The sequence below is a fragment of the Camelus bactrianus genome, chromosome 10, assembly GCF_048773025.1.
Source record: "Camelus bactrianus isolate YW-2024 breed Bactrian camel chromosome 10, ASM4877302v1, whole genome shotgun sequence".
NCBI lineage: Eukaryota > Metazoa > Chordata > Mammalia > Artiodactyla > Camelidae > Camelus > Camelus bactrianus.
In genome coordinates this window covers 13,030,957-13,044,964 of record NC_133548.1, presented here as the reverse complement: position 1 = coordinate 13,044,964, position 14,008 = coordinate 13,030,957, and the positions used below count along the sequence as shown (strand labels likewise).

The 14,008-nt window shown below is 39.2% G+C and overlaps 3 protein-coding genes across 3 annotated transcripts; all 3 read right to left on the bottom strand.

Annotated features, from left to right (window-relative positions):
* Nucleotides 1–1,030, bottom strand: LOC105076723 (olfactory receptor 5W2-like). The gene has a single exon (XM_010964985.2). It carries the CDS (start codon nucleotides 937–939, stop codon nucleotides 1–3), a length of 939 nt encoding a protein of 312 aa, XP_010963287.2. The 5' UTR covers nucleotides 940–1,030.
* A 7,001-nt stretch (nucleotides 1,031–8,031) lies between these two features.
* LOC105076397 (olfactory receptor-like protein OLF2) lies at nucleotides 8,032–8,967 on the bottom strand. The gene has a single exon (XM_010964496.2). The coding sequence runs from the start codon at nucleotides 8,965–8,967 to the stop codon at nucleotides 8,032–8,034; it is 936 nt and encodes a 311-aa protein (XP_010962798.2).
* A 3,525-nt stretch (nucleotides 8,968–12,492) lies between these two features.
* LOC105076721 (olfactory receptor-like protein OLF2) lies at nucleotides 12,493–13,431 on the bottom strand. The gene has a single exon (XM_010964984.2). The coding sequence runs from the start codon at nucleotides 13,429–13,431 to the stop codon at nucleotides 12,493–12,495; it is 939 nt and encodes a 312-aa protein (XP_010963286.2).
* Nucleotides 13,432–14,008: the final 577 nt, after the last annotated feature.

The following is a 14,008-nucleotide window of genomic DNA, read 5'->3' as shown; positions in this document are numbered from 1 at the left end:
TCACCCAGAACATAATTTAGATCTGATTGCTTTTTTCAGGGCACCTTTCACATCCTTGTTCCTTAGGCTGTAGATCAGCGGGTTTAGCATGGGGATGACAACCGTGTAGAAAACAGAGGCCGCTTTGTCCGTGTCCATGGAGTAACTGGAGCTGGGTCGGAAGTACATGAACAGGAGGGTGCCGTGAAACACGGCCACCGCCGTCAAGTGGGAGGCACACGTAGAGAAGGCTTTGCGCCTCCCCTGTGCCGAGCTCATTCTAAGGATGGTGGTGATGATGTAGCTGTAGGAAAGGAGGACGGTGATGATGCTGCAGCCCACAACACAGCTACTAGAAATGAACAACATTATCTCATTTGTGGATGTGTCTGAGGAGGAGAGGGCTAGCAAGGGCGGGATATCACAGAAAAAGTGATTGATGATATTAGACTGGCAGAAAGACAATTGAAATGTTAAACAGGTGTGGATTGCCGAATCCACCAAGCCTTCCACGTAGACAATGGATATTAGCTGGGTGCAGAATCTCCTGGACATGGTGACTGTGTACAGTAGTGGGTTGCAAATGGCTACATAGCGGTCATAAGCCATGACAGCCAACATGAGACATTCCACATCTGCAAGGGTTCCGAAGAAAAACATCTGGATGGCACACAAATTGTATGGAATCCTCTTTTGCTCCGATAGGAAATCAGTCAGCATCCTGGGAGAGACAGTGGAGGAGTAGCAGATGTCACAGAAGGACAGGTTGCTCAGGAAATAATACATGGGCGTGTGGAGTCTGGGGTCCACCTTGATCAGCAGGATCATCCCTAGGTTGGCCATCACAGTGATGCCGTAAACCAGCAGGAAGAGCACGAAGAGCCCCAGCTGCACATCTCTCCTGCCAGAAAGTCCCAGGAACATGAAGTCAGCAGTCACAGAGCAGTTCTCCGCAGCCATGACTCAGATCTGGGAACCCCTAGTTGGGGTAGAGGAAACGGAGGCAGTGGAGTGGAGGGTTAACATCATCTTACTATCTTCAGAGTGAAACTGCTAGTCCTTTCTACATTTCTGTAATTAGAAAAGAGATAAGTCTATTATCTTGTTAAACAAGATTATACTGTACAGCACAGGGAAATATATACAAGATCTTATGGTAGCTCACAGAGAAAAAATGTGACTATATATATATATATATGTTCATGTATAACTTAAAAATTGTGCTCTACACTGGAATTTGATACAACATTGTAAAATGACTATAACTCAATAAAAAATGTTAAAAATAAAAAGAAAAGAGATAAATAATGCTAGGACTGCCTGAGGTTAGCTGGCTCTTTGGGAAATACATCCAATTTAAAATAAATTGATAAAATGATCATAATGTCACATGCATTTGTCTAACACCATACGTTTTTTCTAACACAATTTCATCTAAATAATATCCCGCTGTTTCCATACCAGTCTACAATGTATTTAAGATAATTCTTCCTATTTTTGTGTAATATTAAGATATTGATGTCCTCAGAGTCAAGGAAATAAGTTCTTACTATTAGTTGGTCCAGATAAACCAAGCCTTCTGACAAGATTGATGCTAGTTGTGTTTTGTTTTGTTTTTCTCAGAAATGTTATTATATCTTGTATATAGAAAAACATAAGTGCATAAGAGACATAGTATTGAATATATTCCTTTGTTATCTCCTCATCATCTAAAACTGTGCAGACAGAGCTCTGGCAGGTTGCTGGATGTAACATTCCCCTCTTCCCTGTGAGCCCCTCTGAACCAACAGAGCCTCAGTCAGCATAGGATAGAGATATATGTCATCCAGGACCCACTGGGGTGCGGAGGGCGGCAGTTGTTGGATAGTAAGGTGGAAGGGTCTCCACAGTGCCTACACTTTGGAGTGCACAGGCAGGCGTGTGCCAGAGCCCATCATGCTGGCTTTGGTGTTTGCTGTTTTCAGGGAGATTATGAAGACCGTTTGGGACCTAACTGTGGGGATGCTGGTAAGAAAGAGGAAAAAAAGGGAGAGTGAGTCACTCTGCCTTAATCTGCTGAATCCACGTGATCAGGTGTATAAAGCACAATGTAAAAGCAATCTTAAGCCCACAGCCCCCCAAACTCAGAAAGCTTTGTGTTTGACTTTGCTTTTGTTCCAATCCCTAGTAATGTAATAGGTTTACTGTTTTCATTAAACCCAATTTCGCCTTGGTATCTCTGAAATCTGCCTCCTTTTAATTTAAAAGAATGGGTGGTTCTTGGGAGGTCATTTGGATTCTGGGACCCACTCTTATATTTTAATCCAAAGCAAGCGTATCATATATTGTATCGTACGTGACCTCCTCTGCTCTGTGGGAAGAGAAGGTAGCTGAGGGACTGGAAATGAAAATCTGAATAACAGTCCAGTGACCAACGTGCAGCTCTCTACACCCTTGGCTTAACCTCTTTTAAATATCTGTCCCTGTAAACACATAATTGAAAAAAATTCCTGTAAAAATGAAAACATTTTACGAACTATATAGAAATACAGGTAAAAGATTTCAAACAGTAAAAATGCCAACCACCTCTACAATCCACACGTGCATTTCACTATATTCCTTGTTACCTATATAGGTGTGTATTTAAATAAATAGATTAACGAATATAATTAAAATAAAGGTTTGTATAATGTTTCACAACCTCTTTAGTTTTACAACATGCTTTCAGCTGAAAAAAAGGATAAAAGAACTAATGGCATCTAAATTACAAATCAGAGAAACAGCCAGGGATACCAGTTCCCAGTCCAGACCGTGTCTGTTACACGTGGTTCCATCTGCAGGAGGATCTGGCCTCGTCTCCGGACTGACCTGGGTTTTATAACCCTCTCTGCATCTGGTCCCCCGGAGTTGAAAACTTTGTCTCTCAGGAATAAGTGACAAAAATAATAATGTGGTTTATCATCTGATACTCATGCACGTAAGGTGATTGAGAATGAAAATAGTCCTTTACTTTTTTTTTCTTGTATTTTGTTTCTCTCTGTTTTTTTGCCCAGTAGTCTACGTATTTAGCAATAGTAAAGTGTCTCCAGTAAACCAGCATTCCTTACGTCCCTTCACCAAACTACATATAGGCACTTTGTTTTTAATTCTATAATTTACAACAACAACAAAAAGCCACACCCACTCACTTTAACACACGGACAGAGTCCCACATATACAAACTCTTTCCTATTAAGCATATTCACAAAGAAAAGATTTTTGTAAATAGAGCAAAAAAAAAAAAAAAAAAGTCCTGAATCACAATGCCTATGGGTAACCATATTCTGTTATCTATATTTTTGCATTTTTAATTTTTAAACAAAATGATGTCAGAATAAATATGCTTTGTGCATATAAATAAGTATTAAGCATACCCGCCAAAGGCCATTGGTTTATATGCAATACTTCGTATCATAAAATGCTGATGTGAGTAAAATTATACTTACATAATTTATCATATCTTTAAAATAAATTCCATAAATGACCTTTAAAAGAAAAGAGATTTACCTAAACAAATGCAATTTTGGCCTTTTCACCGTATGATGTTTCATACAATACGATGTTTATCAAATTATGACCACATGCTATCATGTGTTATATATATGTATATAATCATAGATGTCCTGAATTGTCTCTAATGATCTTGTTTTTGAGATAGAAATTGAGACCCACAGATGATAAGTAAAATTCCAGGGTCTCCTAGACATTAAGCTTTACTGACTTTATTGAAACAAATTTGTCTTAAAAGATAACTCCCTTAAATGTTCTTATAGGATGTTGGACTATGTTTATGTTAAAGTAACAACTGAAGACACACAAAATCAGGAACCTGTAGATGCCTAGACTTCCGAGAGGACTGAGAGGCCACCCAAGTCCCATTTCTAAGCCAGCGTGGGGTCCCAACGCGACGGATGGCAGAGGGGAGCCAAGAGGAAGGGAGTCTCATCGGGAGGTGATCTGTTTCATTTATGTCACCTGGACACTTGCACACAGTTAGCCTTGGTGTGAAGAATGACGTATGGAGGGGGAGGCTGCATTGCCCAGTTTCAGAAATCATATAGAAAATAAGGAAATCGGGGCTCTTTGTCATCGTGCAACCTGGCAGTATAGGAAATAATATCTGCCCTGTCCATTTATTGAGCAATATTTTAGCACGTGTGTGAATCACGGCTGTAAACTTGTAAGTGCAGGTGACACGTGTTCCTTAAATGCCTGCAGTTGATAAACGTTTTCCCCAAAAATGTGCAATAATCACATATCAGCCATACATCTTGAGTCTTAATGCACCTAGTCGTCACAGAAATGCCAAACTTGTGCAAACAAACAAGAAAAGTAAGATGTACAAGACATGCTGGGTTTAGGCACTCCAGTACTCCGGGTGGTCTCCTGTTTCTTCTGAAACCTGGCCTAGAGTAAACAGGGACTTAGATTTTTGAAGCTATTTTTGTTGACTTTTTGTTGTGTGCTGTTATGCAGTTGCCTCTTGCTTTCTATAAAGCTAGAATAATCTTCAGGCAAAACTCAATGAAATTAATATATTTATGATTTTGGGAGAAGTGATTTTAGTGACAACTGTTACTGCCTTTTCATAATGTGTTGCTGTTCTTTGAGTCATGGTCCCAGTACTGAACTATCAAATGCATTCCTGAGGGAGATGTTGGGGCAATTTTCAAGCCACTAAGAAGTTGCTAGTAATTATCCATCAGGTACACATAAGAAAATTACATATTTGTTGTAATTAAGAGTTTTACTTCCATTCTCTACTTCTACGGCATATTTGAAGGAGGCAGTGATATCCTTGGTCCCCATCCTCTGATTCCTTTCCTGACTCACTTTTCCTTCAGATGTGTCCCTGTCTCCAGGGATGCCGAACTTCCTCAAGCTACACTATTTGGTTTGGATCCAAACATAACTTCATAAGCATGGATGCCCCTCGGGACCATTTAGTCTAACTCCCACCCCCATCAAATCCAGAAAATGAGGAGCAATATATTACTGAACATTGGATAGTAAATTACTTCCCAAAAGGTTTGCGTGTTAATGAGAATGGCTTTAACTATGAAAGGGAGACATAAGGTGGGTTTTAAGATGTTAGAGAAAAACAAGTGAAAAAAAATCTCTATGTGTATGGACTTCCTGGTATCACTGGTTCATGTAAATATGATACCACCAAGGCAGCTGTACTTAGGAATGCCTTCTTCTAGAAAATGGCTGTGTGGCCCTGAGGCATGAGCTGTTGTCATACACGTTTAGTGCACGTTAATGCTGCCAAGGAAAATTAGGTTTACCGTGTCTTCCTGTTGCAGGAAACAAGAAAAGGAGCACCTATGAGTTGCTAAAAACATCTCTGTTCTCTAAGCTAGGCATTTTTCCCTAACATAAGGAATAATAACTTAATTAAATATTCCATGAAAGTTGTATGATTTTTTGGACTTTAATATATTTCAAACTCTTTTTTCTGCCATACTGAGCTATTAAGAAATACTAACAAGACTATGGGTAAACTGATGAAAGATGATGCAGATGGAAAATCTTAGCATATTTTTAAAAGAGGTATTCCCCATAATTTTTCCCAACCCTGTATTTACCCCTAATTGTCACTTGTTTCCCATAAATGCCAACATCAGTAGCAAGAAGTGTCTTGGGTTTTACATCCATTCTGACACAATTTCACACAGGGTGCTTAAAATCACTAAAGAGGTGAAATTCTAATGGGTAATAAGGATGTCACTGAGTCTTGCACGGTCCTTCATTTATACGTCCATGTCCGTGTTTACATGCTTTGTCATCAGAAAAAACCTGACAAAGCCAGATGAAGCAGAGCACATCAGGAAAGTATGCAGATGGATAATTTTCACTTTATGAGTAATAAACATAAATATCTTTATAGATGCATTACCTTACTATCTACAACCCTTGTGTGTACTTTCTATTAACTATTAAGTATACACACACACACACACACATATGTATATATATGTACATACAGGCACGTGTCATAAATTCATTTAATTATGGTTTCAGTGACATCTGTTGTGTATTCAAAAATGTTATTTGGTATGTTGATTTTTATTATTTACTTATTTTTTCCCATTTGCATCCCAGACATGACGTAAGTACTGGGATGACAGAAATATGAACACTCAGTCCTTGAGCAAAGAATGTGCCAAGTCTCACACTGAAGCAATGGTTTAATCAACTGAGTGAGAGATAAAATAATGCTGTGAGGAGAGTATTATGTGTAATTCACAATAAGGGACATTTAATCAGGACTGAGAAGGAGAAAGAAGGGAAGGAGAGCAGAATGGAAGTGACAGTGAGAGTTTCAGACAAAGACGTACTTCATCAGGTGCCTCCAGTTTGCTCTTTTCTCCTCATCTTGGACTTCGTGTCCTCTATGATGGGATTTCCCTCCGATCTCTAGTTTACACCCTCTTTATCTAGAACCCCTTCTTCTCCTCACCATCCATTGCATCTCTATTCATCATTTAGATCTGAAGCTGAATTCCAAAGAATCTTTTCTTCTCTGCACTCTAAATGGAGACCTTTTGCGTCCATTGAGAGTATCCTGATTTTTTGTTTTGGTGATTTAGTTTATTATAATTATTAGTAAGATTAGTTAACTAATGTTTCTTATTTCCACTATATTATAGAGTTCACTAATAAATGTACAGACAGCTCAGACAGCTCAATATCAGAACAAAACAAACAAAAAAACAAACAACAAACAGCTCAGTCAAAAAATGGGCAGAAAGTCTAAAAAGACATTTCTCCAGAGAAGACGCACAGATGGCTAATAGGCACATGAAGGATGCACCACATCATTAACTATTGGAGAAATGCAAGTCAAAACCACAATGAGGCACCACCTCGCACCAGTCAGAATGGCCATCATTCAAAAGCCTACAAATAATACTAAATTCTGGAGAGGGTGTGGTGAGAAGGGAGCCCTCCTACACTGCTGGTGGCTGGAGTGTGAACTGGTGCAGCCACTATGGAGAATAGTATAGAGTGTCCTTAAGAAACTGAAATGAGACTTACCATATGAGCCAGCAATCCCACCCCTGGACATATAGCTGGAGAAAATTCTGACTTGAAAAGACACATGCATCTCAATGTTCTTAGCAGCACTATTTACAATAGCCAACACATAGAAGCAGCCTAAATGTCCATCGACAGATGACTGGATAAAGAGGATGTGGCATATATGGGAATATTACTCAGCCATAAAAAGCAATGAAATAAAGGCATTTGTAGCAACATGGATGGATCTAGAGATTATCATTCCAAGTGAAATAAGTCAGACAGAGAAAGACAAATATCACATGATATCACTTATGTGTGGAATCTAAAACTGATGTTTTAGACAATGGCCAAATCATAATGCCTAGATTTCTTTCAGCCCCTCTGTGGGTGGGTGGATTTCCTGCCGGGAATCTCTGTGAAAGGTCCAGCTGGTGGTTGTTCAGCCAGAATTCTCACTCTGTCTTCACTGTCCTATTGACTCAGTCAGTGCTGGGGAAGGAAGACTGAGTTTTGGTGTTTTTGTTTTTTTTTTTTAATGTTTTGTGCACAGCCTAAGACAGTTTTGTAAGTTTTTTTGGTCTGGCCTACTCTGATGTTTCCAGTCTGCCACAGGCTATACCGCTAGAATAATTAATATTTGTCACTTCTGTTGGATAACAAGGTTAATTAGTATAAAAACAGATGGACTCCCCATGAAATACAGAGCACATAGAAGTGCAACAAGACCTTAGAAAATACTCAATTACTTTCAGAAAAATTAATGAATGCACATATGAAAATTGAAGAAAAACAATTTTGGGAAACCAAGACTCCAAAACATTTCCATAAATAATGAGTATCAACTATAAATTAAGACATAAAATGAAGCACATGGCCTCTCGGGAATGACACATTTTGACATGGCTGGAACAGGGCCTAGTTACTGGATCACACCACGGTAGTGGAAGCAGTTTTGATTTCCGTGAATTACAGTGTAAGACTGGGGGAAAAACATATACATATAAATTTTCAGTGGAACCACTTTTTATTTTTAAGTTTCTTCAAAGCCTCTTTCACATCCTTGTTCCGTAGGCTGTAAATCAGAGGGTTTAACATGGGAATCACAAGGGTGTAAAAGAGTGAGGTCATTTTGTCTTGATCCAGAGAGTAGGAGGAGCTCGGCCGGAAATACGTGAAGAGCAGAGTCCCCTGGAAAATGGCCACAGCAGTTAGGTGGGAGGTGCAGGTGGAGAAAGCTTTGCGCCTCCCCTCAGCTGAGTGGATCTTCACCACTGATAGGATAATATGACAGTAAGAGGCAAGGACTCCTGAAATGGTGCTCAGTTCAATGAAGCCAAAAACGGTGAATATCACTAACTCATTGACCTGTGCATCTGAACAGGAAAGGAGGAAGAGAGGAGGTAAATCACAGAAGAAATGGTTAATCTCATTTGAGCCACAGAAACATAAGCGGAAGGCTAACGTCGTGTGTATCAAAGCATCCGCCATCCCCACCAGGTACACCCCCGCCACGAGCAGGGAGCACACTCTGCTGGACATGCTGACTGTGTAGAGCAGGGGGTTGCTGATGGCCTTGTACCGGTCATAGGCCATCACTGCCAGCAGGAGACACTCAGAATCTGCAAAGGTACAGAAGACCAAGAACTGCAGAGCACAGCCAAGGAAGGGGATGGATTTGTTCTTGGCAAATAGGTCCACCAGCATCTTGGGTCCAATTGCTGTGGAATAGCAGAGGTCACTGAAGGAGAGGTGGCTGAGGAAAAAGTACATTGGCACGTGAAGCTGGGAGTCCATTCTTATTAAAATGATCATCCCAAGATTTGCAACAAGAATAATGAGATAAACAAGTAGAAAGGTGGTAAATAGAGTCACTTTGATCACAGGGTGATTGCTAATTCCTAAGAGAAGGAATTCATTCAAGGAAGAGCAATTTCCCCCATCCATTCTTCTTTATTTTCCTTCTAAAAATGCTCCAGAAATGATCAAGAAAATGATAGATCCAAGTTTTTTCTCTTTTTGACACAAAATATAATCTGTAAGTCAGATATAATTTATCTCAGTACATTAAATACTTTATTCTCAGAAAATTGCCCATACAAATTTCATTGCTATTTAACTGGAAAGAGTTAGTGTCTGGGATAGGATTTTGAGAATGCTTGCCTCTAAATTTGAATGTCATCCATGATGTGTGTGGATTGTGTGAAACGTCACTGCTTTATCTCAGCCATGAATCATAACTGAAAGCTCATTACAGGTCAAATATAATATAAAAGTAATACCTAAATTAAAGACAAAGCTGGAATATTCAGCCTCATATTTTAAAAATATATATCCCCAATTAAACATAAAAATTCATATCCTTACTCAATTCTTAAGAATCATAATTTATTTATTACTGTATATTAAAAACACAATGAACTTATCTCTGGTTTAAAAATAATGAACAATATGGTATTACTGTTTTTGGTCTACGTTTTAATGTTTTACTGAGACATTAGCTATATTTTAGTGAAATTTTCTCTACTACTATTTTACTGCATGGCCAAATGATCATTACTTACATTCAAGAGTGCTCTGGTGCCAAAGGACATGTCTCTTGACCAGATAAAAAGAAATGCTAAAAACAAGTGGAAACAACAGAATTTAACCAATGCATTTACAGCCCTTTAGGATTTTAACCTGACTTGTTCATTAAAAACACAGAGAGGGGAACTGGAGTAATGAACACATCTTTGATATAAGCTTCTGCGTGTGTGCGCATGTGTGTGTGGATGTGCACCATGACTCTCTGTCAATATATAAGAATTGGAATATGAACGATGGTCTGATTTTGTATTAGACCTCAGTAAATATGATACATGGTTCATATGGGTTTGAATTTACACAAATTTTTATTTGTATTGTGATACGTCAATTTTTACTGGTTAAAAAATTAGAAAAAAAAAGTCTTATATTTGCATATACCCTTTCACAGAGATTTTAAAAATCCCATTTTTTCCTTAAATTTGATTAAGATATAAGTAAGCAAAACTGTTCATTTGCTAGTCAGAATGAATCTGACTTACCCTGCTTTGATGAGAAATGTAATTTTTGCCACTAGGTTGCAGATGACTAACCAAAGGAAGTCAATAAAATCTTCACTTGCAATTTTCTAAATATTTGATTCCTTATTTTTCACTCTTTACATTTGACAGCTCAGAAACCTACCTGTGATGATCAGGGGTTTCTGTTCTTGGCTCCCGTAGATGGGTTTAGACAGATCACATTTTATGTTTATGTAGTGACATTTGGGACTTAAATTTCTAAAGCCTCTGATCTCACACTTCTGTGTTACGCAAACGTGATTAATTAGATTTCTAGTTTGGTATTTTCCCCTGGGACTGTTGTAACAACTCCGGCAAAGGCTGAACTTTCAATTCTTCACACTTGCACCAAATTGATTAACATCAGGAAGGGAAAATGCTGTGTAAAGCACGATTCATTGTTACCCATAGTCTACACCCTCTTCCTCCACTCAAATCAGACATCGAACGAAACTCAGATGGCCCCTCCACTTAATAATTTCACCTGTTATTATTTCTACCATAAATTTTTTGAAATTAATGCATTTATTAAATAAAAATTATTGTATCTAATTATTGTTTATCCTTAATGATTTTTATCCTGTTCTTTTGTTTCTGAAACAAATCTCCTTCCCTTTCTCACTTAGAAATATAACAATTTTTCAATTGCTATGCTAAATGCTTTTTTTTTTCCCATTAAGCATGTGTGATTTTCTTTCTCCAGCCACATAATCTACTTTTACTCAACTATGGCTTGCTCTGAATTATTTCCTGAATGAAGCCAAGGACCCTCACTTGTTAGGCTGCATCCCAGGGACTCTCCTGGGACCTGGAATGTGGACATTCTTCTGTGTCCCATTTTCCTGTGTCACCAGTTTATTCTCTTGAGGACTCCAGATACTTTTCTGTTTATTCAGAAACATCACCTGAGAGTTAACAGAAAGACAGGATTTCTTCTCATGCTAAAAATTGCATGTTTTAATGTGTTGTTTCATTTTCATAATGTTTGAAGTACATAATATTCAGCACATTTTATGTCTAAAGGCATATATATAATTAAGAAGCAACACTGAAATCCATGTATAACTCATTTTGCTGTCCTCCTGGAACCAGAAAAAACTGCCTCCATGTTCCTTTCTTGCACAACATAAAATAAAAAGTGTAGTTTTGACAACCTGATCTAGTGCTATGTTTGTCAGAAATGGACTAATCACTAATTTATTACAGTGAGAACAGCATAAGCAATTAACGTGAGTTAATTACGTAAAGTGAAAGTTACTTGATATCCAGCTACTAGGAAATGACCACTATTAAAATTGTGTTTAGAATACAGTTCCCATTTATTTGACAGATACACAGAGAGTGAATACAATTATTCACAAACAGAATATGAATGTAAATATGACTTCTTTTTCCCTTTGAATATATATTTTTGTTAATAACTATTCCTATACAACTCAAAGTGTATCAGTTGTGCATTTCATTTTTTTTTAATTTTAATAAGTACAGTGCTTTTAACACACCAAAGAAGATGGAATCTTCATTTCTAGTGGCTTTTAGAGAAGGTCTAGGTACATAACCTCCAACTGTCATTCGTGCAGCTTCTGGGCTGGTGTCAGCAGCACCGTATCTGTTCTCTGGAGTGAGGGCGAAAAGGAACTTCCACAGGCTGATGCGAAGACTGTGAGGTGCAATCTAAATGCTGAGCTGCTGATCCTGGGGTTGCCTGCTGATGTAACTTGGGCAGAATGATGAGAAACAGAGGATCCAAGAAGCTCCCTACATCCAACGATCCCTGCCGCTGGTATTTATTCAGCCTAAGCCAAAAGACAGAATCATAGAGGGATTTTCTCTAGGATGGATGTTCTGGGATAAAATAGGATAAAGGGAATTATTTTATTTCAAAAATAGACAATGTTTCCTTTTGCATCAGTTCGCAAGGGGCTTGTAGATTTATTCACTAAGTATCTCTGAATGGCATACTGACGTCAAGCATTTTAAACAACAAATGAGAAATACTAGTGAACAAGATAAGCAGGGGCCTCGCACTTATGGAACCTGGAGTTCGGGGCATGATGTTTTGCTTTTAATTTATTCTGATTTATTTATTTCTTACTTGTGCAGTTCTGAGTGTTGTGATGGAACAAGCACAGGGTGAGCGGACACGTGCACAGGCCTTCTGTGCCAAACAGCAAAACGAAGCTATAGCTACTCCTCCTTAGTTTTGAGAAAAGATTAAGATTAAAAAAGAAAATCACTGACCCCCCTACTCAGTTTGGGCACACAAAAATAAGTAATGGAAAGTATCTAGAAAGTCTATTGGTGAGACTATAAGAATCTGTGTCAAAACACCTGCCATTTCACTCTCAGAATCTCAAAATAAATACTTTAAGGTGAAAACATTGTATCACCCAGAACATAATTCAGAGCTGATTGCTTTTTTCAGGGCACCTTTCACATCCTTGTTCCTTAGGCTGTAGATCAGCGGGTTTAGCATGGGGATGACAACCGTGTAGAAAACAGAGGCCGCTTTGTCCGTGTCCATGGAGTAACTGGAGCTGGGTCGGAAGTACATGAACAGGAGGGTGCCGTGAAACACGGCCACCGCCGTCAAGTGGGAGGCACACGTAGAGAAGGCTTTGCGCCTCCCCTGTGCCGAGCTCATTCTAAGGATGGTGGTGATGATGTAGCTGTAGGAAAGGAGGACGGTGATGATGCTGCAGCCCACAACACAGCTACTAGAAATGAACAACATTATCTCATTTGTGGATGTGTCTGAGGAGGAGAGGGCTAGCAAGGGCGGGATATCACAGAAAAAGTGATTGATGATATTAGACTGGCAGAAAGACAATTGAAATGTGAAACAGGTGTGGATTGCTGAATCCACCAAGCCTACAATGTAGGCGACAGCCACAAGTTGGGTACAGATTCTCCTGGACATGGTGACTGTGTACAGTAGTGGGTTGCAAATGGCTACATAGTGGTCGTAAGCCATGACAGCCAACATGAGACATTCCACATCTGCAAGGGTTCCGAAGAAAAACATCTGGATGGCACACAAATTGTATGGAATCCTCTTTTGCTCCGATAGGAAATCAGTCAGCATCCTGGGAGAGACAGTGGAGGAGTAGCAGATGTCACAGAAGGACAGGTTGCTCAGGAAATAATACATGGGCGTGTGGAGTCTGGGGTCCACCTTGATCAGCAGGATCATCCCTAGGTTGGCCATCACAGTGATGCCGTAAACCAGCAGGAAGAGCACGAAGAGCCCCAGCTGCGCGTCTCTCCTGCCAGAAAGTCCCAGGAACATGAAGTCAGCAGACACAGAGCAGTTCTCCGCAGCCATGACTCAGATCTGGGAACCCCTAGTTGGGGTAGAGGAAACGGAGGTGGTGGGAGTGGAGGGTTAACATCATCTTACTATCTTCACAGCTAAACTGCTGGTTCTTTCTCTATCTCAATAACTAGGAAAAGAGAGAATGCTAGGGCTGCATGAGGTACACTGGCTCCCTGAAACTATATCCAGTTTAGTGTAAAACAATCAATGGTAATGATAATAATGTCACTTACATTTGTCTAGCACTGTACCATCTGTGGCATACTTCTATCTAAATTAAGTCATGCTATTTACACACCAACCTCATTGCATTTATGATAATTTTTGCTACTTCTATCTCATATCAATAAATTAATGTCCTCAGCATTGAGACAACAGTTCTTAAATTAATTGGTCCAGATAACCCATGTCTTCTGACAAGACTTTTGCTTTGCCAATTTCCTGGATATAACACGCCCCCACTTCCCCATTAACCCACTCAGGTCCAGTATCAGTCAACAAAGGATAGAGATATTCTGTGATTCAGGGCCCACTGGGGCAGGGAGAGAGCTAAAGAAGGTGGAAGCATGAGCAATATTCTGGAGAG